General features: G+C 36.4%; 1 protein-coding gene across 6 annotated transcripts in view; it reads right to left on the bottom strand.

Annotated features, from left to right (window-relative positions):
- Nucleotides 1-2,323: 2,323 nt before the first annotated feature.
- The window catches only part of FZD6 (frizzled class receptor 6), a 34,361-nt gene continuing 12,689 nt past the window's right edge, over nucleotides 2,324-23,995 (bottom strand). For all 6 annotated transcript variants that reach the window (XM_066379281.1, XM_066379284.1, XM_066379279.1 and 3 more), the window contains 5 exons: nucleotides 14,671-14,867; nucleotides 11,396-12,413; nucleotides 7,263-7,411; nucleotides 5,665-6,093; nucleotides 2,324-3,802 (listed from right to left, as the gene is read on the bottom strand). In XM_066379281.1, the coding sequence (XP_066235378.1) occupies nucleotides 3,634-3,802; nucleotides 5,665-6,093; nucleotides 7,263-7,411; nucleotides 11,396-12,413; nucleotides 14,671-14,867 (1,962 nt within the window). In that variant the 3' untranslated portion in view covers nucleotides 2,324-3,633. The remainder of the gene's footprint in view (nucleotides 3,803-5,664; nucleotides 6,094-7,262; nucleotides 7,412-11,395; nucleotides 12,414-14,670; nucleotides 14,868-23,995) is intronic.

The following is a 23,995-nucleotide window of genomic DNA, read 5'->3' as shown; positions in this document are numbered from 1 at the left end:
CGCTTCCCTACTCATCAGTTGAGGGGGCACGTGTCAGGCCAGGATTGGCAGATTGACTTCACTCATCTGGCCCCTCACAAAAACTCCGTTATCTCTTAACTTTTGTTGACACCTTTTCAGGATGGATAGAAGCCTTTCCAACTTCTCAAGAGACAGCAGACACCATTGCCTCCATTCTCGTTGAAAACATCATCCGGCGATTTGGACTGTCGACTACCATCCAGTCAAACAACGACCCGGCCTTCACTGCCCAAATAGTCCAGCAGGTTTCCCTCTCTCTCAACATCACCTGGAAACTCCATATACCCTATCACCCTCAATCATCGGGTAAGGTGGAAAGGGCCCATGGCATCCTGAAGAGTCAGCTAACTAAATTCTCCATTGAGACCAGGCTCTCCTGGCCAAACCTCCTCCCCTGGCACTCACCAGAATCAGGGCAACCCCGCAAAACCCCACTGGACTTAGCCCCTTTGAGCTGGTTTACGGTAGACCATTCCTAATCACAGCTTACCTGTGAACCCCCCTCCTCTTGCCACGTACCTCCCCTTTCTGTCTTTACTTCGCCATCTTCTCAGGGAACACGTGGACCGGACCCTTCCTCCCATAGGGGGTCCAGATGAAACACAGCCAGCGGTCCCCCTCCAACCAGGAGACAGTGTTCTAAGGGAGCTCCAGCCGGGCTCCCTGCAGCCCAGATGGACGGGACCCCATACAGTAATACTGACTACTCCTACTGCAGCTAAGCTTCTAGGGCAAACACCTTGGTATCATGTCTCTCGCCTCAAACTTGCTCCCATACAGGATTGCTGGGAGTCAGAACCACTGGGCCTTGCTCGTCTGCGGCTCACCAAAAAATTGGGCCATGCAGACCCTCCTGTTGCTCCTGTCCCTCCCACCAGGAGCCTGCCACCAGAGTGAGCTGAAGCAGGAGCAGTGCTGTTCAGTAAGACTGCCTGATAAAAGAAGCTTCAATCTGAACTGTCTGCAAGAAAAAATTAAGCAAAAATCTCTCCTCTTACAACCTGCTTAACTCCTAATAGCAGCCACCTATTCTTTTTTTTTTTTTTTTTTTTTCCATTTTTCTGAAGCTGGAAACAGGGAGAGACAGTCAGACAGACTCCCGCATGCGCCCGACTGGGATCCACCCGGCACGCCCACCAGGGGCGGTGCTCTGCCCCTCAGGGGGCAGATGCTCTGTCCATCCTGGGCGTCACCATATTGCGACCAGAGCCACTCTAGCGCCTGAGGCAGAGGCCACAGAGCCATGCCCAGCGCCTGGGCCATCTTTGCTCCAATGGAGCCTTGGCTGCGGGAGGGGAAGAGAGAGACAGAGAGGAAAGTGCGGCGGAGGGGTGGAGAAGCAAATGGGCGCTTCTCCTGTGTGCCCTGGCCGGGAATCGAACCCGGGTCCTCCGCACGCTAGGCCGACGCTCTACCGCTGAGCCAACCGGCCAGGGCCGCAGCCACCTATTCTTACCTGGGCTGCCCCTATCCTACCTAAATCTTCTTCTAATTATCAGCCTATAACTCATATTTGCCTCTCTTTTTTTAAAAAAAATTCTTACAGAACCGCACCAGCGAAGTTTCTCAATTCATGGCCAAACGGATGTTCCTCCTGACACCCCTCAAAACCACCACCCTCCGATCTCCCCCTCCCCACGACGCCCCTATTCAGCAGGAAGTAGCCAGACGAATAACGGCGCCCCTTGTTAACAAAAAAAGATCGGAATGTAAGGTTGGTGGATAATGAGGGATGGTCACGTGGGGAACCTAGGCCCGAAAACTTTGGCTAGGACCACCCACAGCCAAGCGCACCAAAAGAAACTTCCTAGGAGTCCTTGGGAAAAAAGCGACTGACTGTCAGCCAGTGAGATTTCTCTACGTCATATTAGCCCGACTTCCCTAGAGGGACCCCCTTTTTTAAATTTACCCACGAGGTCTCTCCATGTGCGATTTTCCTGACCTCCATCTTCCAGGCCAGTGAATCTAATCCAAGCAACGCTCTGTACTGAATAATGCTTTTACTATTCCACACTTGGTGGCTACACCCCTTCCTTCCTTCTTGGCAGGGAAAAATACCTTACAGGTACTAGATTTTTGGGGATGATCACCTCGTAAGATATATAAATGTGTAATCACTATGTTGTACACTTAAAACTAATATAATACTGTATATGAACTGTAAATGAAAAATAAAAGATTAAAAATAAAAGTAAAATAAAATAAAAAGCTTCTGGCTTACTAGTCATTGAGACACTGATCTGAAAAGTTATACTACTTCCTGGGCGAAGACCACAGTACATAAACAGAACACTCCACAATCTCTTATATAAAGAAAATTTTATTACTGAAAAGATCACATAAAGCAAAGCTTTTGTATACAAAGTTAACAAATGTGGGAAAGTTAATATTTACAACATTTTCCATACAGTACATGATAATTTTCTTTTTATGCTTTAACAGAATGCTAGAGAAAAAACTAAAAGCATCAGAAAACTTGGTCAAGGAATAATATTTAACAAGAAACAAAATTAAGAAAATTCTTTAGTATTTTAAGGTATGTTATTTGAAAGACATTTTATCAGGACTACAACTTTTTTCAATTTGATTGGCACTAATATTGCTACCAGCCTTTTCAATATTCAGCAAAATCCTATTTAGCTGCAGAAATGAATTTTACATAATATCTGAGAAAGATACTGCACCAAGTACAAAGAATCTGTAGTATTTATTCTAAATGCTAAAAAACAAAAGTATAAGCACTGTAAGTGGTCACAATAATATAATCTTGGGTGATCATGAAACATTAAAGAAAATCAATTGCACTTGGCTTAATTTATAAAAGAGTAACATTTCATCTACTAATCCTTCAGGACATTTTATTTTTAAAATGAAAAAGGATCAGCACGCAACTTAATACAGTAACATTAGACACTCTTCTTAAAAAGCACCTTATTTCAGTTGCTTAATACAGCTGTGAAATTCCTAAAATAACGAGGCTTGATAAAATTCACACATTGAAGATGATAAGGTAGAGTTAGTGGATTTTTTAGATGAATTCCCATTTTAACACTTTCTGATGTGCTATTTCTTATACTACAAAAGAATATTGTTCTTCAACTTTCTTAGAAATTCAGTGTAAAAGCTACCAAAGTAGTGTATCAGAATAACATAATAAAATATCTAAAATTTTCAAAGATTTCTAAAAAAGTTCAAATACATATAAACTTATTTTCAATTATATATACATAAAAAGATACAAGAATAAGTTTTAAATACCTCAGCAAAGAAAAAATATATCATAAAAATGAAATAGCATTGTACACCTTAAAATATTTTTAAAAAGAGTAGAATCTTTATAAAAAACAAAAACGGAAGATTCCTCAAACTCCTCCTTCCACATAATTAAAAAAACATTATTAACCTGCACATTTCTGTTTTTCAGTATGTTGTTATTAACCTCTGTATGAAATGAATCATCTTATTCTCAGCATCTATTGTTTCTAGTGTAACAGCAGGCAATGTAGCTTTAAGTACAAAAGACTACAATACAACAGTGTTCTTGTGAGACAGTGAGCTGGTCTCGTCCAGTGTAACACGTATTCACTTCTAGGTAGTGGAATAACCTGGTTTTCAAGTATCTGAGTGCCCGCCAGCGCCCTGCTCTTTTCTCGCTCCTGCAGCAGAGTGGACGAGCAGGGATGTGGAGCCTTTCGGGCTGCTTGGCTCTGAAGAACTGGGGACCTGCAAGCTGCTGCTCGGAGCCAGGCCCATTTCAGTAACATCACCTTTTGGAGTCGCCCTAGGTAAGAGAATGAACGTGGACATACATAAATACCACGCACAAATGTGATGCCAGATGTCTTTATCACAGTTACCCACTTTTCATGAGTTTTATTTTCAACCAGTGTCCACTTTTATCAGGGGACAATTACCGTATTTATGTATAAATACCGTATTTATGTATAAATGCACCTATTTTGGACAAATTTGGGATCTAAAAACTGGGTACGTCTTATCCAGTGGTTGTAGAAGTGTGGCATTTCAAATGCCATAGATGGAATTGAGGACGAGGCAATATATAAAGACAGTGATCAGACACAGATGAGGACAAGCTAATTAATGGATGGGAGTTTTGACAGTGATGAGGAGTTGTATAAATTTTATGATGAATAAAACTTGAATTCAATAACTTTATGAAATATATCCCCCCCCCCCAAATTTCAGGCTCCAAAATTAAGGTGCATCTTATACATGGGAGCATCTTCATGGGAAATATGGTAACTAAAACTCCTTATGTCTACTCTAACACCTCAAAATACAAATACTTTATTCTCAAATAATTTTTGCTAACTGTCAAGCATCTCCCATGCATGGGATGGGCATGGTGTCCCATGAGATATACAATTAGTAAGACAGGATCCCTACCTACAGGTTAGCAAACATTTTATTGACTTCCCATCATGGACCAGACACTATGTAAGTGATTGGGAATACAAAGATAAACAAGACCATAAATAAGAGCTCAGCTCTGCCTTTAGGAGTTTACAAACCTGGTGGAGGGTAAAAGCATGTATCTAATTACAATTCAGGTCTGCAAAAGCTGTTAGAGTAACACAGAGAAGATGCATTTGGCCTAGATTGGGAGGGTCCGGTAAGACGACCTTGAGACCTTCAAGTAGTTGTCAGCATTCTGGTTAATTTTATGTTTACCTGTGTTTTGGATCACCCACGACTATATGGAAACACTCATTAAAGATAATGTCAATAGCCTTTTGTACTCATAAAATAAAAATATCTTATAATCCTCATTGTCTAAACTGACAAATACCTTTTAGACACTATCGTAATGCAGTATTACTTAAAACTTAGCCTGAAGACGGTGGTGGAGTAAGTGGAAGTTACACTCACCTTCTCTCAGGACCAAACTGGGATTACAACTAAAATATAGATCAACCTTAATAAAACTTAGCCTGCATTGCCGATGAATTTTTTTTTGTAGCAAGGGGGAAGGTGGGGGTGGACAGACAGGAAAGGAGAGAGATTAGAAGCATCAATTCATAGTGGCAGCACCTTAGTTGTTCATTGATTGCTTTCTCGTACGTGCCTTGACCAGGGGGCTCCAGTCAAGCCAGCAACCTTGGGCTCAAGCCAGTGACCTTTGGGCTCAAACCAGCAACCTTTGGGCTCAAGCCAGTGACCCTGAGGTCATGTCTATGATCCCACGCTCAAGCCAGTGACCCTGTGCTCAAGCTGGTGAGACCGTGCTCAAGCTAGATGAGCTGGCGCTCAGGCTGGTGACCTTGGGGTTTTGAACCTGGATCCTCAGCATCTCAAACCAATGCTCTATACACCGCACCACTGCCTGGTCAGGCTATTTCTGGTGAATCTTAAACATTTACCTACATAAATATGCAACTCTTAAAAATTAACATAGAAATGAACGTTACTGTTCTACTTGAACAACGTACATGAAGGCTCTTCTCAAAGCTAAGTATATTTTTGGCTGAACTTCAACTCCTTAAACCCAAACTTCCTTGGGTCAGGTATATAAACATGTCATCTCGTAGAATGCTTTCTTTGCAAACCTGTTATGCTTTAACAAAAAATGTACACTACGCTATTCAGAACAGTCATGATTTAAGATAACAAATCAAAGCTCACCTTCCTTCACTCCGCACACTCTCAGACACACTGCTCTTCTCGTTCCCATTGCCTGCCCGGCCTTTGCCGTCGGCCTGCTCGCAACAGAGTTTAGAGCTGGATGCCGCTGGGGAGGCAGGTTCCCCACAGTCCTGTTCTTTTGATTTGGGAGTGCTCACTCCTTCTTCTCTCACTTCCCTCACTGACGTTTCTGGAGAGGTTTGAATTTCTGTCACAGTTTCTTGTCCTAAGTAATCATGGTTAGTGATTGCTACTGCAGAAGTGCCATGATTTGCTGAAGCTCCTGTGCTGGTTCCCATGGATTTGGAAATGACCTTCAGCTTATGTGAACTTGGCTTGTAGTGCTTCTTTTTGTGTTTCACTTTAGAATTGTGCTTTAAAAAAAATTCACAGGACTCCTGTAGTACTCTTCTACTTTCACTGACTGGACTGGAAGAAAACCCAGAGAGAGGATTTGCTTATAAATGTTAAGTGTTATAGTAGAAGCCATAAAGCATATCACATAGCTCTGTGAAAAATTCCTATTACAGTTAAAAATTAGATGAGATTTATTTTATTTACAAAATCTGGGATCATAAACACTATGAGATATAAGTAGATTGCCATGAACTGGAATCTTTTATATATTACTAGCTGCTTTTGTCAGCAAAAATAGTGACTGGTAAGGAACAGACAAAATAAAAAAATGAGGGCAAGAAACTGCAAACCAGCCGAAAGTAGAGGACTAATTGTATGCATATCATATGTAAGTACACACAGTATATAAGTAACCAGAAGAGAAAAGACACAGAATACGGTAAGTGGTCTTTGCTTAAATTCAACTGTTTTCTTCCTAACATTAAAGTTAGCAAGTTATCCTGAAGATAGTGTGAATATATAAATATGGAATAGGCATAAATAATAGTGCAAAATTTAAAGTCCAGTTAAATGCAATTCTTCAGCTTTTAAAAATTTATTTATGACAAAGTATACAGTTCTGAAATTTTTACCACAAAAAGTTCATTAAAAAACTCTATAGACACTTTTGATAGTACATAGTAGATAATGTATGTAAATAACTGAAGGGAACTATTTACTTATAAAAGTAAATATACTATATTGTTACAGAATATTCCTTAAGTTTGAATGTTTAACAGCCATTTTAGGCAAGGTAAATAAGTGACATTTTAAGTCAATACTGTGTGTAATAAAATTTAAAGGTAACTAATGCTCATAAAACATCACTTTTGGATCATACTTTATAGATTTCTATACATATATTTGATTCCATTTAATCTTTTATCATTGATAAAAAGGATAAAATTATTAAAAGTGCTATACCCAAAATAAGTCCATGAAAGCAGTAATAATATTGGTTATATTATAAGCCAAGAAAAGACATTGCAAGTTTTATAAGTCTTTGGTTCATATTTCAATAGAATAGTGTATGTCAAAGACTAGTATAATAAATGCCAAAGTAAAGCATCTCTCTCCATGAAAACTTCAAAATTTGGAACAGTTGATATAAAAAGTTCCAGGAAAATGATGAGTTAAAATAGTTGCTTGGTATTTGAGCTATTTATTTTTAAACAATGTCAGATAATTCAATAGGTTCTTACTCTCTCTTGCGATTTCGCTTAAAAAACCCCGCCCATTCTGTGCATGTCTTTTTGCTTCCAACCCAGAAGACAGCAGAGATGCCAACAATTAATGTCATCAGATATTTTATCATAAACAAAGCCAATTCTGGCCGAGTTTCTGTTTTTGCCTGTAAAAAAATAGCGAATAAAAATTTCAGTGACAGATTTAAAATGGAGATACACATACAGTCAATGTAAAACTTGAAAAATATAAATCTTCACTTTGTTTTATTATAAAAGACTTGATATTATTTAACATTATTTAATGAATAGCACTTTAAGTGTAAGACATTCTTTACCTAAGTTCTGAACAAATAACCTTTATGTGTGCCAAAATATATAGCTAGGAAGGAAAAAAATATTTAAATATATTCAGGAAGAATGTCCTTCCTAATAATCTAGGCTTGATTTTCTGACCTTTTATCCCCTAGAAGTATAACTGCCAAATATTTGCCTCAAAATATTTACCTTTTTTCTTCACTTTAATCTACCACAAAAAAGGAACACATTTAAACTCACTTTAACAATATACTCTTTTAGTCTTTATACATTATTGATGTTTATGTTATAAAAACTTGATTTGTTAAAGCAAAATAAATATGTGAATATGTGGAAATTTCATTAAAATTACTTCATACTTTTTTCAAGAATATACTTTCAAATATTTTTTAAATTGTACTTAAGTATCAAAATACTATATACTTAGTATTATATCTTGCTTTTTTTCACTCACTAGTATTTCTTGAAGACCTCTATATCCATACAAATAGAGTTCTCTATCTATCTATATTATTTTTTTTAGTGAGAGACAGAGACAGAGAGAGGGATACACAGACAGGAAGGGAGAGATGAGAAGCATCAATTCTTCATTGTGGCACCTTAACTGTTTATTGATTGCTTTCTCATCTGTGCCTTGACCTGGGAGCTACAGCCAAGCTAGTGACCATTTCCTCAAGCCAGCGACCTTGGATTCAAGCCAGTGACCATGGGGTCATAACTATGATCCCACGCTCAAGCCAGCAACCCTGTGCTCAAGCTGGTGAGCCTGAGCTCAAACTGGTCACCTTGGGTTTCAAACCTGGGTCATCTGCGTCCCAGGCTGATGCTCTATCTACTGTGCCACTGCCTGGTCAGGCTCTTGATTTATTTTTGAAGGCTGTTCCATTATGTGGATGAATCAAAATTTATTCAAGCACCCTTATTAATGGATATTTATTTAGGTTATTTTCAACCAACTGCCATTGCAAATCATATTGCAGTGACTATCTTTGTTGTATATATACAATCACTTGCATTTGTGAGATTTGTCAATAAATTTCCAGAAAGGCAGGATCAAAGAGTATATGCATTTAATTTAATTTAACTATTGTTATTATTATTATTTGAGAGAGATAGAGGTAGAGAGACAGACAGGGAGAGAGATGAGAAGCATCCACTTATAGTTACATCACTTAGCTGTTCACTGACTGTTTCTCATATGTGCCTTGACTGGGGGGCTCCAGCTGAGCCAGTGACCCTTTGGTCAAGCCCCCAACCTTGGGATCATGTCAATAATCCCATGTTCAAGCCAGCAACCTCAGGGTTTTTTTTTTTGTTTTTTGTTTTGGTAACCTCAGGGTTTTGAACCTGGGTTCTCAGCATCCCAGGTCATGTTCTATCCACTGTGCCACTACTGGTCAGGTGAATATGTGCATTTTTTTTTTTGTATTTTTCAGAAGTTGGAAATGGGGAGGCAGTCAGACAGACTCCCACATGCGCCCGACCAGGATCCACCCGGCAGGCCCACCAGGGGGCGATGCTCTGCCCATCTGGGGCGTTGCTCTGTTGCAACCAGAGCCATTCTAGCGCCTGAGGCAGAGGCCACGGAGCCATCCTCAGCACCAGGGCCAAACTTTCTCCAATGGAGCCTTGGCTGTGGGACGGGAAGAGAGAGACAGAGAGGAAGGAGGGGGGAGGGGTGAAGAAACAGATGGACGCTTCTCCTGTGTGCCCTGGCTGGGAATGGAACCCGGGACTCCTGCACGCCAGGCTGACGCTCTACCAGAATATGTGCATTTTAAATGACACTGTCAAACTTCTTTCAAAAGAAGGTTGAATTAATTAAATAGCAAAGTCTGAGTATATGTTTTGCCACAGTTTTGTCAACACAGTGGCTATAAAACCTTCAGATGTTTGCCTTGTCATAAGTAGGCATATAATTTTATTATAATTGATTTGCATTTCTCTTTTAATATTTTTTTAAAGTGACAGGAGACAGACTTCTGTATACACACCAACTGGGATCCACCTCGCAACCCCCATCTGGAACTGATGCGCAAATCAACTGAGTTATCCTCAGCACCCAGGGCCAACGCTTGGACTAACCAAGCTATCTTCAGTGCCTGGGGTAATGCTCAAGCCAATCAAGCCACTGGCTGTGAGAGAGAGGGAGAGAGAGAGAAGGGGAGAGGGAAGGGAAGGGAAGTAGATGGTTGCTTTTCATGAGTGCCCTGACCAAGAACCCACACTGGGATGTCTGCACACTGAGCTGATGTTCTTCTATCCACTGAGCCAACCAGTTAGGGCAACATTTTTCACATGTGAACAGGGTTCCTTTTCTGTGAACCCTCTTCATATTTTTCTTTCATTTTCGTATCAAGTTGTTGGTTTTTTCTTATTGCTCTGTAGAAACTCTTTATAAATAAAGGAAATTAACCCTACAAGTATGATGTGATGAGTGAATAAATTTTCTAAGCTGGCTTTCTGACTTTGATTATAGTGTTGTTGTTTTTATGCCATGCAGAACCTTAATTTTTTTTTTTTTTGCCTGACCTGTGGTGGCACAGTGGATGGAGTGTTGACCTGGAATTCTGAGGTTGCCAGTTCAAAGCCCTGGACCTGCCCAGTCAAGGTACATACATGGAGCAACTACTATGAGTTGATGCTTTCTGCTTCTCCCCACTCTTTCTCTCTAAAAATCAATACATAAAATCTAAAAAAAAAAAAAAAAAAATTCTTATTTTGTAAAATTTAGTAATCTATTCTTTCATAGTTCCTAACTTTTATAACATACTTATAAAGTCCTTCTCCACTTTAAGTTTAGAATTTTCTCATTTTATCTTCTAATACTTTATAGTTCTTTCTTTATATGAAACATAACTTTTAAAAATCATAGATCTTAAATTTTTTTGGCAGTATGTAATAGTTGTATTTTCCTCCTAGTTTGCCCAAAATACTAAAGAATATAGGAAACATTTAATACATTACAGTCACTTTAAGACAAAGCTCCCTTAAAGTGAGATATATTATAAAAACAGACTATTGATAACAGACCAGGAACAGTATATAAGGCAAGTAAAACTATTATTCCCACACATCAATATATAAAATAGATTCCATTATGTTAAAATGTAACTTTCTAAATTATTATGTAAAACAATCCAGCACACATTGCTTGATTTAATACATTATGATAGTAATAACAATCAATATAATTTATATAATACCATATATAAATACAAAGAAAAATGTATAAAATCTTTTTAAAACAAGAAATTTTCTATCAAATAACCTCAATTAAAATGCTTTAAAAAAGCTTCTATTTTCACAAATTTACTTTTTTAATCTTAAAACACCACCTTTATACTAATCATAAACATCGGGAACATATGAAACATATTTTGTTTCAATTGTACTTTTTTCAGTTAAAAAATGGCAGGATGATTTAGGCAAAAATTAATTTCTTTCTTTATAAGCAAATACACTGCAAAAAATTACAATCTGATCAAATTAAATATATCCAAATAAACTTTTCCCTTATTAACTGAAGAATTCTCTTTTTCTCCTTATGCCAAGACCTGTTCTTCTAATTCTTTTCTGCATTACTATTAATCTCCCTTTCCAACTCCATGTAATTTTTAAAATAGCTAAAGGATGCACTTTACTATTGTAACAAACTAAAAAACCTTGACACTTATCCCAGTTTCAACTGATGCATAAGGAATCAATCCTATATCTACTGGAATTCTCACCTGAAATACTAATTTATGTCCATAACTAATTCAAGAATATTTCCAGGAAACATTTTCATTGTTAAAATTAAATCATGAAACATTACAAGTGACAATTTTTACCTGATAAGGACAAGGGATATGGTAGTGACGACAGTGGTCAGAGACCCAAGTTATCTCCCAGGTAATCCTGTTAACTTGCTCATAGATGTAACATCCAAGAAGTGTCACTAATGGCACGAGATACAGGCCACTGAAGACTCCAATTCGAATCATAAATTTCTTTAGTTTCTCTTGGTTACGGCCATCGTGTTGTATAACTTGTCGAACGTGATTTAAGGAAATAATGCCAGCTAAAAGAAGAGACAGCCCAACAAACACACAGAGGCACAGTGGCAAGAGTACGAAGTAGCGAGAAGCATCCAGGTCATACAGTCCGACAAAACAAACTCCACTAATGTTGTCTCCCTCAACCTTGTTCATAGCCAGAAGCATGACAGTCAGAAAACCAGGTATCCCCCATGCAACAGCATGGAACCACACTGCTTTTTGTTCAATGGCTTCACAACTCCATTTTCTTCCTGCAGCTAAGAACCAAGTGATAGTAAGAATCACCCACCACACAGTGCCAGCCATTGTGAAAAAATACAAAAACATAAACAAAACGGTGCAAGCCTTATTTTGCGAGCCTAAAACAACTGTATCACCAACGTCTAGCTTCTCATCTGCTTTATTGCAGGCTGTGCTATTGCCTAGCAAGAATCCAATGAAATATATAAGAGATACAATGCTGTAACAGACAGAGTAATATATAATTGGTCTCTCTGGGTATCTGAATCTTTTAACATCAATTAAAAAAGTAAGGAATGTGAACAGAGTTGCACAAAGACAAAATATTGAAACTATTCCGATAAAACTTTTTGCAAACTCCAGCTCATCACTTTTAAAATACATGTTGGGGCATGGAGGTGCACATTGGTCAATTCCCAGAAACTTATAGCCTTGTCCCCCAGAAGTTTTAAGATGCCTTGGACACCAAATTCCAATGTCTCTTTGGATTTGTTCGGTTTTCTTCTGAGGACCAAGAAACTCTGTGTGTGGATCAAGAGTTACAGGAACAGTCTCATCACAATACTGTAATCTGTAAAGATGATAAAAATTCAATATACAAAGTCAACATTTTAATTATTGAGTCACTATTTTAATGCTATGCTTTCCAACTATAAAATATTCCCTTATGCATTCATAACTGATGGGAAGACATACAGACCTATATAGATTACAGGATAGAGTTGGGTAGAAAGTTTTGAAGTTGACTAAAAATTTGTGGTTGTTAATGAGGTTCTAATACACTAATATATTGTATATTAAATACAAGACAAATGAACATAGAAATTCCCTTACTTGGAAAACAATCAATAATTTAAAAATAATGTCTGCTCTCATGACTAAATATTTAAGAAAAAATTATCTTGCTTGGTAATCTCTAGAAAAAAAGTACTGGCTTGTCTGTTTATAAGTATATAATATTTAAGTCTTGGGGAAATTAACTTTTATTATTTAATGCCCACAAGCAAAGGAGATAAACCACATAAAAGTAAGGTGAGGACTGAAATACCCTGGATTGGTAGGGAAAAGTTCAATAGACCTCTAAGTTATTAAAAAGCGGAAAAAGAACTCTGAGGGGGAGGCTGAGGGCCAGCTTAGTTTGCATCATCATCCTCTTTTGGTTTGGCTATTTGCCTCCCATGTTTACAGGCATACCTGAGTATCTGTTTGTACAGAACTTTATCACTAAGTTGAATTTCAATACACCAGTATTATTTTGAAATATCTGTATGATTTTAAAAATAGTGGGGGTTTTAACAAGAAAACATTTAAAATATACTTTAGATAAGAATAGAAAATAATAAAAGGTATGCCCATAAAAAGAACACTTAGTATCTACTAGCTTTTTCAAAACTTAACATTCTGTCAGTTTTGCTTATATCATTTAAAATAAAGCACTATAACATTACAGATAAAGTTGGGACCCCTTTCTGGTTCTATTCTTCTTTCTTTCCCCAGAAATATTCATTGCCACAACTTTGCTTTTTATTCTCATGTATTTTTCAGTCTTCTTACTATGTTATTTTCTAACTAGAATGTTACATAGTTGGTCCACAGGTATTGAACTTTATATAAATGACATATATAGTACATGATGTTTATATTCATACTATAACTTTCTTTTTTTACTTACTGTAATTTTTAGGTTTATCCATATTGACAGATGTGGGTCAAATGCCTTCATTTTATCAACTGTATGGTAGTATGCTAAGTATATTGCAATTTACTAATCATTTCTACAACAAACTTTAAGACATTTTCCCATTTGAAAAAATTAGGAATAATGCTACAATCAATGTTTTTGTACGATTCCATGTAAAAGTCTATGAAAGGAGATTTCCTACGATGGAGGGCATAAGCATCTTTATTATGTACAGCTGACCCCGGAACAACATGGGTTTGAACTGCACAGGTCCCTTATACACAGGTATTTTTCAATAAATAGTTTAAATGTATTTTCTCTTCCTTATGATTTTCTTAATAACATCTTTTATTTGCTGTATTGTAAGACTATAGTATATAATACATACAACATACAGAATATCTGTTAACTGAGTGTTTATATCATATTATAGGTAGGTTTCTGGTCAACAGTAGGCTGTTAGTAATTAAGTTTTCGGGGAGTCAAAAGTTATGTATGGATTTCTGACTGCATGGGAGCTCAGCATTCCTAACCCTTACATTGTTCAGGGATCAGTTTTATTACTCAATTATTCTTGGAAATTATTATGAATCTACCAGAAATATATGAGTTCCAAGAAGTTTCTTCAGTTTACAGATAAATAAAAAGATAGCCAGGTTCCTTTCCAGATTTAATACATGAGCTCTCATTTTATCAATAGAATATTTCAAAGTATAAGCTCCCAAGCATAAGAGACAAAAGTAATTAATCAAGATTGATGTGCAAAAAGGTCAGTGAATTGATAATAAGGTTAACTTACCCCCAGAGTTAAGGTCAAAGGCACCATTACATGTACTTATAGAACTACACACCTTTCTCCTCTCCTCTGCTATATCTAGCAAAACTGTAAATTTGCATGTCTTTGTATAATTATTTAATTACTCTCCATTCCTTCCACCCCATTGTAAGTTCCCTGAGAATAAGAACTAAGTCTTTTTTTGCTCACCACTGTGTCTGCAACAATTATAACCACAATGCTTATCATATATTAAGGTATAATAAACATTTGTTGGGTCAAATAATGAAAGCCTGTCACTAACATTCTGAAAAGCTAATACTAATATTAAAATATTATCATTAGTAGTTTTCAGTTGAAAATATAATTTACCTGTCACATTTTAGTTCCTCAGGCCACTGGATCCCAAAAGTGTCAATTAATTTTTTGCAATCAGAATATACTTTCTCACAAAATTTACGACAAGGTGGAACCACATGAATTTTCTCTGTGCAGGTTGGTACAAAAGCTTTGCAAAGGAAAGTCTCAACATTTGGTGAACATTCCAGATTTGCAAGAGGTAGAAAGGGCTATTAAGAAAAACAGCAAGATAAAATCAGAAAACATTTTAATAACAAATGGAAGAAATTAATTCATTTACTGTGTAAAGTATATACATTTTCACTTATACTCCAAAATAATCTTTAAATATCACTCTCATCAGCTGACTTATCAACAGAAACATTTCAGGCCAGAAAGGACTGTCATGGAGTATTCAAAGTGATGAAAAGCAAGGACCTACAACCAAGACTATACTATCCAGCAAGGCTACCGTTTGAAATTGAAGAAGAAATAAAAAGCACCCAAGACAAAAAACGCTAAAGGAGTCTGTTATCACCAAATTAGTATTACAAGAAATGTTAAAGGGAAAAATAAAAGAAATAAGTAAAAAGATAAAGATGAAGAAGAAGAAAAGAAAAAGAAGAAGGAGGAGGAAGGAGAAGAATGAGAAGGAAAAGAAGGAGAAGGAGGAGGAAGAGGAAGAGAAGAAGAAGAGGAGGAGGAAGAGGAGGAGGAGAAAGGAAGGAAGGAAGGAAGGAAGGAAGGAAGGAAGGAAGGGAGGGAGGGAGGGAGGGAGGGAGGGAGGAAGGAAGGAAGGAAGGAAGGAAGGAAGGAAGGAAGGAAGGAGAGGAGGAAGAGGAGAATAGGGAGAAAGAGGAAGGAAGGAGGAAGAAGAGGAAGAGGAGAACAACAAGAAGATAAAAACAGAGGAAAATAGTTAAAAGAATAAAATGGAAATAAATACATACCTATCAATAATCACTTTAAATGTAAATGATTTAAATGCTCCAGTCAAAAGATACAGAGTAGCAGAGTAGATTAAAAAAAAACAAAAAACAAAAAACAAGACCCATATATATATGCTGTCTACCAGAGACTCACCTCAGAATGACAGTTACATACAGATTAAAGTCAAGGGATGATAAATATATTTTATGCTAATAAAAAATAAAAGCCAGGGTAGCAATACTTATATCTGACAAAATAAACTTCAAAACAAAGGACACTGCATAATGATAAAAGAAGCAATCCAATAGGAGGATATAAACATTGTAAAAATTTATTCATCCAACATTGGAGCAACTAAATATGTGAAGCAAATCTTCATGGACATAAAGGGAGAGTTTGAGAGTAATACAATCATAGTAGGGGATTTTAACACCCCATTGACATAACGGATAGATCTTCCAGACAGAAAATCAACAAGAAAATGGTGGCCTTAATTAACACACTAGATCGGATGGATTTAATTGATATTTCAGAGGATTTCACCCCAAAGCAGCAGAATATACATTCTTTTCAAGTGTACATAGAACATTTTCTAGGGTAGACCACATGTTAAAACATAAAACAAGTCTCAATAAATTTAAGAAGACTGAAATCATATCAAGCGTCCTCTTTGACTATAATGATATAAAACTAGAAATTAATCACAAGAAAATAAACTGAAAACACACAAAGACATGAAAGCTAAATAACATGACTAAATAGTGCATGGGTTAACAATGAGATCAAGGAAGAAAATAAAAGATTATCCTGAAACAAACAAAAATGAGAACACAACAACCCCAAATCTATGGGACACAGTGAAAGCAGTCCTATGAAAGTAATTCATAGCATTACAGGCTTGCCTGATGAAGCAAAAAGAAATTTCAAATAAATAACCTAACTATACAGTTAAAGAAATTTGAAAGGAATATAAAAAAGAAAAAGAAACAAAGCCCAAAGTAAGTAGAAGAAAGGAAATAATAAAGATCAGAGCAGAAATAAATGAAATAAAGTCTAGAAAAAACAATACTAAAGATCAATGAAACCAAGAGCTGGTTCTTTGAAAAGATAAATGAGACCGACAAATCTTTAATGAGACTCATCAAGAAAAAAAGAGAAAGGACCCAAATGAATAAAATCAGAAATAAAAGAGGATAAGTAACAACTGACACCAAAGAAATACAAAGGATTGTAAGAAAATACATACATATGAACAATACATACCAATGAATTGGGCAATCTGGACAAAATGTAAAATTATAAAACATAAAATCTGCCAAAATAGAATCAAGAAGAATCAGAGAATCTAAGATAGATTACAACTAATGAAATTGAGGCACTAATAAAAAAAAACTCCCAACAAACAAAAGTCCTGAACTTGACGGCTTCACAGGTGAATTTTACCAAACATTCAAAGACTATTCCAAACTATTCTGAAAAATTCTAGAGGAGGGAAGACTTCCAAGCATCTCTTTATGAGACCAGCATTACCTAATTCCAAAATCAGATAAAGACACTACAAAGACAGAATATTATAGGCCAATATCCCTGATGGACATATCCTCAACAAAACTTAAGAAACCAGATAACAGCAACACATTAAAAAGCTCATACACCACGATCAAGTGGGATTTCTTCTGGGGATGCAAGGTTGGTACACAATATCCACAAATCAATAAATGTGATATGCCACATGAAAGATAAAAATCACATGACCATATCAATAGATGAACAAAAAGCATTTGATAAACTCTAACACCCATTTATGATAAAAACTCTCAGCAAAGTGGGAGTAAATGGAACATACCCCCTCAATGTAATAAAGACCATATATGACGAACCCACAATCAACATCATACTCAATGGGCAAAAACTACAAGCATTTCCTTACTATTGGGAACAAGACAGGGATGTATGCTTTCACTATTCTTATTCAATATAGTCCTGGAAGTCCTAGTCACAGCAATCAGACAAGAAGAAATAAATGGCAACTTAATTGAAAAGGAAGAAGTAAAACTGTCATTATTTATAGATGACATCATACTGTATACAGAGAAGGCTAAAAATTTCATAATAGCTACTAGAACTAATAAATGAATTCAGTCAAGTAGCAGGATACAAAAATAAATATCCAGAACTCAGTTGCATTTTTATATAGCAATAATGAACTATCAGAAAGGAAAACTAGTAAAATAATCCCAGTCACAAGTGCTTCAGAAAAAATACCTAGGAATTGAACCTAGGATGTAAAAGATTTGTATTCAGAAAACTGTAAGACACTAAAGAAGATACAAATAAGTGGAAGCATATATCAAATTCATGGATAGAAAGCATTAACATCATTAAAATGTCCATACTACCTACAGCAATATATATATATTCAATAAAATACCTATCAAGATATTAATGGCATGTTTCACAGAACTAGAACAAATATTCCAAAAGTTTATATGGAACCAGAAAAGGCCCTGAATAGCTAAAATAAGCTTGAAAAAGAGAACAAAGTGGGAGAAATCAGTCTACCTGACATCAAACTATACTACAAAGCCATAGTGATTAAAACAGCATGGTATTGGCATAAAAACAGACATATTCTGTAGATCAATGAAACAGAATAGAGTCCAGAAATTAACCCACACCTTTATAGTCAATTAATATTTGATGAAGAAAGCAAAAACATACAATGAGGTAAAGATAGTCTATTCAATAAAGTGTTGGGAAAATTGGATATATGCAAAAAAATGAAACTAGAGCACCTTCTTACAGCATACACAAGAATAAACTCAAAGTGTATTAAAGACTTAAATGTTAAACCATAAAATCCTAGAAAATTTGGCAGTAAAATCTTAGAAATTACTTGTAGCAATATTTTTTCTGATATGGAACCAGGAAACAAAGGGAAAAATGAACCAATGGGATTACATCAAACTAAAAAGTTTTTGCACAGCAAAGGAAAGCATCAACAAAATGAAAAGATCACCCAGTGAATGGGAGAATATATTCACCAGTGATACATCTGATAAGGGCTAAATATCCAAAAATTTTAAGGAACTTATAAAACTCAACACCAAAAATATAAATATAATCCAATTAAAGAATGAACGAAATATCTGAATAGATGCTTTTCCAAAAAGGACATGGAAGATAGCCAACAGATATATGAAAAGATGCTGAACATCACTAATCATGAGAGAAATATAATTAAAACCACGACTTATCACTTCATACCTGTCAGAATGGCTGTCATTAATAAATCAACAAACAACTGTTGGTGAGAATGTACAGAAAAAGGAACCGTCATGCACTGGTGGTGGGAATGAGACTGCTGCAGCCACTGTGGAAAGCAGTATGCAGTTACCTCTAAAAATTAAAAATGGAACTGCCTTATGATCCAGCGATTCCATTTCTGGGAATAGATCCAAAGAAAACCAAAACACTACTTCAAAAGAATATATGCACCCTTGTGTTCAGTGCAGCATTATTTACAGTAGCCAAGATTTGGAAGCAGCCCAAGTGTCTATCAGTAGATGAGTGAATGAAAAAACTGTGGAACATTTACATAATAGAATACTACTCAGCAATAAAAAGAAGGAAATCTTACCTTTTGTGACAGCATGCATAGACCTAGAGAGTATTATGCTAAGTAAAATCGGTCAGAGAGAGACACTTTATAATTTCACTTATGTGTGAAATCTAACGAACAAAATAAACTAACAAACAAAACAGAGATAGACTCATAAATACAGAGAACAGACTGACAATTGCCAGACAGGAGGGTTATTGGAAGGCTGGGTGAAAAAGGTGAAGGGATTAAGCAAAAGAAAAACAAAAGCCTCGTAGACACAGACCATAGCGTGGTAATTACTGGCAGCGGCGTAGGGAGGAAGGAGAAGAGGGTGAAAGGTGGATAAATGGTGATGCAAGGAGACTTGACTTGGGGTGGTCTCTCAATATACAGGCCTACAATACACAAATGATGTATTATTATAGAATTGTTCACCTGAAACCTATCAATTACCATAATATAAAAGAATAAACAGATACTGTGTATATGAAGTTCTGAACTGATGACTAAATAACTAAGCATATTAGTTGGAGTACAGTAAGTCCTCAATTAATGTTGTCTAGGTCTGTGAAATGATGTAAAATCAATTTTTACCACATGCTAATTGATATAAACAAGAATCAGGTGACTACAGCATCTCATCAATGTTATAACAAAATGATGTTGAATGAAATATGTTATTCAAAAAATTAATATTTCTTGCTACATAGCGTGCATTCAAAGTAGCTTCCTTTGGGGGGAAGACTGCAGCGGTGAGAAGGGCAAAGGGTGGGCAGGCACTGCTGTTCTTCTGTTAAAAACCTTTAATATTGAGGGGTTTGTTCAGCTTTATCCAGGTAAAAATGATATCCAATAAACTGAACATGTATAAAGTGTAGAAGCTGATGGGTTCTGAAGCATTATCACAACCAAGGTCATAAATAAATCCGTCGTCACCAAGAGCTTCTTCTTGCCCTTTTATCTCTCCCTTTTATCTCTCCTCTTACATCCCCCCTACCCCAGGAACCTCCTACCCTTGGCAATCACTGGCTTTTCTGTCATTATGGAGTGGTATTTCCTAGAATTTTAGCATAAATAGAATCACACAGTATGTAATTCTTTTTTTGTCTGGAATTCTTTCATATAGCATCATTATTTTGAGATTCATTCATGTTGATCCATGTATCAAGAGTTCATTCTTTTTGGCTGCTGAGTACTATCCATTATTTGGCTAAACCATAACTTGTTTATCCATTCACCTATTGATGGACAATTTAAAGTGGCCATGGGACATTTGAGTGTGGATAGCTACTAGTAGGCAGTTAAAAATAAAGAGAGCTATGCAGGTGAAAGATTTAGGTTAAGGATATATACTGCTCATAAAAATTAGGGGATATTTCAAAATGAATATGAAGCGATAAAAAAAGCATTTGGTTTTATTAAACAAGAACATCAGAAAAGCAAATAACATGTAAAAGAAAGTTGTTCAATTATGCAAATGAATGCAAAACCAACTTTTATTTCATTGGTGAAAATGTACTATACAAAAGGCTGAAAGTACTAGAGTATCTGCATGTTCCCTGATCCCCTAATTTTTGTGAGAAGATTTGAAAGTCATCATTTTAAAAACGGTCATTAAAAGAATTAAATTACCTGAAGAGAACATATATAGAGAAAGAGAAGATGTAAATTATGATTCAAGATAAATGCAGTGAGCTTAATGCTAACATCTCCTTCCTCTCCAAATACCACTGAAATGAAAAAGTTTATAGAAAAAACAAAAATCTACAGCTACAGAAAAAAAAAACCACAACAGGTCTTAACAATGAACTATAAACTTGAAATTTTTTTTGAAAGATTAAAAAGAAAGAATAAGGACTTCCACATTTAGCAATTTAACCTACTATTCTCCTGCCATAAAACATTCAGATTTTGAATAAACTGCCACAAATTTACTTTAAAATGCATTGCTGAACACTGTATGAAACTAATAAAATATATAAAGTAAAAAGCAATAAAACTACAAGGAGGAATGGATAAATCCATTATCGGAATGAGGAATGTCAATGCATATTTCTTACTAAATGTAAGGTCAAACAGACCAAAAAAAAAAAAAACCCCCATAAAAAAACAAAAAACAAACCATGAGATGTGACGACACTAAAATTAGTAAGTCTGATTTAAAGGAAACATACAGAACTCACATCTAACTATTGGAGGTCACCAACTTTACAGGACATTGACCCAGTGGAGAGTTCACCTTGTTCTGATGGGGCAAAGTGACTGAGCAAAGACCCGGCTGCCACAGTTGGTATACGCTCTTCTCCTTTACTTGAACGATGTTGAGACCTGACCCTTTGCCTCCCAATAGCTTGTTGGAGAGCAGAGAGCAGAGTACCTTCTCAATTTTCTCTCTCCTGAGTGGGGGTGGGGGGATTCCCAGGCTGTGTGAGCATCCTCCCCCGGGACAGAGGTGGAGAAGAGGAGGCTTGGGCAACTGGTAGTATTTACTTCTTTGTTTGCTGTCCCAAATAAGCCTAGTTCCTAAATTTTTTGAGTGTCTAGTAATTAGAACCTATGGTAGAAAGAATTAAAACACACTGTGCTTAATATCCTTTTAACTCAGAAGCGTTTGCAATAGCTATGATAAACTGATGGTCAGCACTTAAGAACTATTACTGTCCAGCTTAAGGGCAGTCAAATATAAGGAACACGTGTAGTTTTTCTGTATTAAAATAATTTTCTTACAGGGCAAACATGGCAAGTCACATCCTTTGTCTAATTCTTCCAAAGTGCTGACATTGGTTGATTCAATGTTATAATATTCACCTAGACTGCAGAGAATAAATCAGATGTTGAAAGATAAATAACTTCCGAGTCTAGGCAGGTAAATTCAAGGGGTACAAGACAACAGGGAGCAAGCAGTTGGGAAGCAGCTGCTACTCAATCAACTCTATCAGATGTTATTTGGGAATGTGGGCCCAGAACTGTCAGATGTATCAATTTTCAAAGAAAACAAAATCTGTATTTCTATGTGAAATCTCCAAAATTCTTAATTTTGTCACTTTAATTTCGTTTTTTCCAAATCACAACATTTATATTTTATTTCGTCATCCTGTGAAATGCCCAGATAAACTTATACCAGGGAAAAATCTGTGGGTAACGAGACTTATTTCATTCTTTATCCTAAGCAACTGAATTTTTTTTTTAAGACAGGAAGCTCAAGACATGTTGTCAAACAGAAATCTTATCACTAATGTAAAGATTTTAAATACTCTTAAACAAAATGTCTTCAGGTCAGATCCACTGTGGGCCATGAACTTGCAAGGTCTGTAGCAAACTAATAGACATGAAGAATTTTAGACTTGGGAAGGATCTGGGGGGATTTTAAAGTCTATCATTTTCAGAGAGAGAGGTAGAGAGTTGCCAAGGGATATTTATTTTATTTTATTGAATTTATTGGGGTGGCACTGGTTAACATAATTATAGGTTTCGGGTACCCAATTCTACAACACATCTTTGTATTCTATACTGTGTGTTCACCAGGGATATTCTCTTTAAAAAGAGGTTAAAAGAGTCTGATATATTTAATAAATGAAAGCACAGCTGCTCCGGCTGAAGAGGAAGCCCTTGCTCTCACACACCTCTTGTTGCTCTCCTTCCCTACCAGTGACCTCAAAGCACCTCTGGAGATCAGGGTTTGAAACTGATGACCTCGTTTAAACCCTCCAATTACAGTGAGAAAAGGCAATTCAATTTCTTACTGAAATTCCTAAATCTAGTCTGAATTAGAATTTAAGTGCCCTGATCTAATGCTACTTTTACCACTTCCATAACTACTGATAATAAATCAGAGCTTTGGGTTTTTTTTAGCACTTACCATCAGCTAGGCACTGTGCCTTTTCATACCAACTCTTTGTACAACAATCCTGTGAGACAGGTGTTCTTAGCCTCATCTTGCAGACGAGGAAACTGAGACTCTAACAGGTAAAGAGTCACATGTATAGTAAGTGGCAATCAGGATGTGAACCTGGGTCCTTATAACTCCAGAGTATGTCCTCTTTAACCCTGACACAATGCTGTCACCCATCATTCCCTGAAAATTACCCTTCCCCAAAGCACAAGACAGTTATGATGCCAACAAGAATGAATGGGGGTAAAGATACCATAAGAGGCTTGGGAATCTTCTATATGAAACAAAACTCTTCATTTTGAAAAAACAACAAATATTCATAATAGGACACATACTCAAAGACTCTAAAACCAGAAGTTATATTTAGAACATTCCAAGATGATGTATGTACCTCCTGGAGTGGGTAATTTCGGAACAAATAATTTTAGAACAGATAGCACTTTAAATAATGGGTAGTCAGTACATTATTGAGTACATCGCAACTGGTTAAAAACATACACCAAACGAGCCTATTTCCCTAAGCTTTTGAAGTAAAAATATCTTGATTGGAATCTTCATGCCCTTCCACAAAATGTCCTGAGTATCATTCTCAGGAGCCAAACTTTGAGATAAAAAGTCTACTCACTTGGCTCATTGTGGTATTTATGTCCTTAATCTTATATTCAGAATTCAATCAGATTGTTCAACTAGTACTTAGCAGAATAAGTACTGTGCAAACCCATAAACTGAACAGAGTGTAAATTCCTAGTCTCTTCATGAAGTCTGTTCTCCTTCCCCCCTTAGTGACACCTTCTTCAACTCTCAGTAACCCAGTGCCTTCATGGCCTTATTCGTGAATTTTTCCTTTTCAAATTCCATTCCCAAAGAAGGCTCAGGAACTCACCCAGTTAACTAACAACATAAGATATCAATAATGCTTTTGAGATTCTACC

The sequence above is a fragment of the Saccopteryx leptura genome, chromosome 3, assembly GCF_036850995.1.
Source record: "Saccopteryx leptura isolate mSacLep1 chromosome 3, mSacLep1_pri_phased_curated, whole genome shotgun sequence".
Classification (NCBI taxonomy): domain Eukaryota; kingdom Metazoa; phylum Chordata; class Mammalia; order Chiroptera; family Emballonuridae; genus Saccopteryx; species Saccopteryx leptura.
This window is presented reverse-complemented; position numbering and strand designations above follow the sequence as displayed.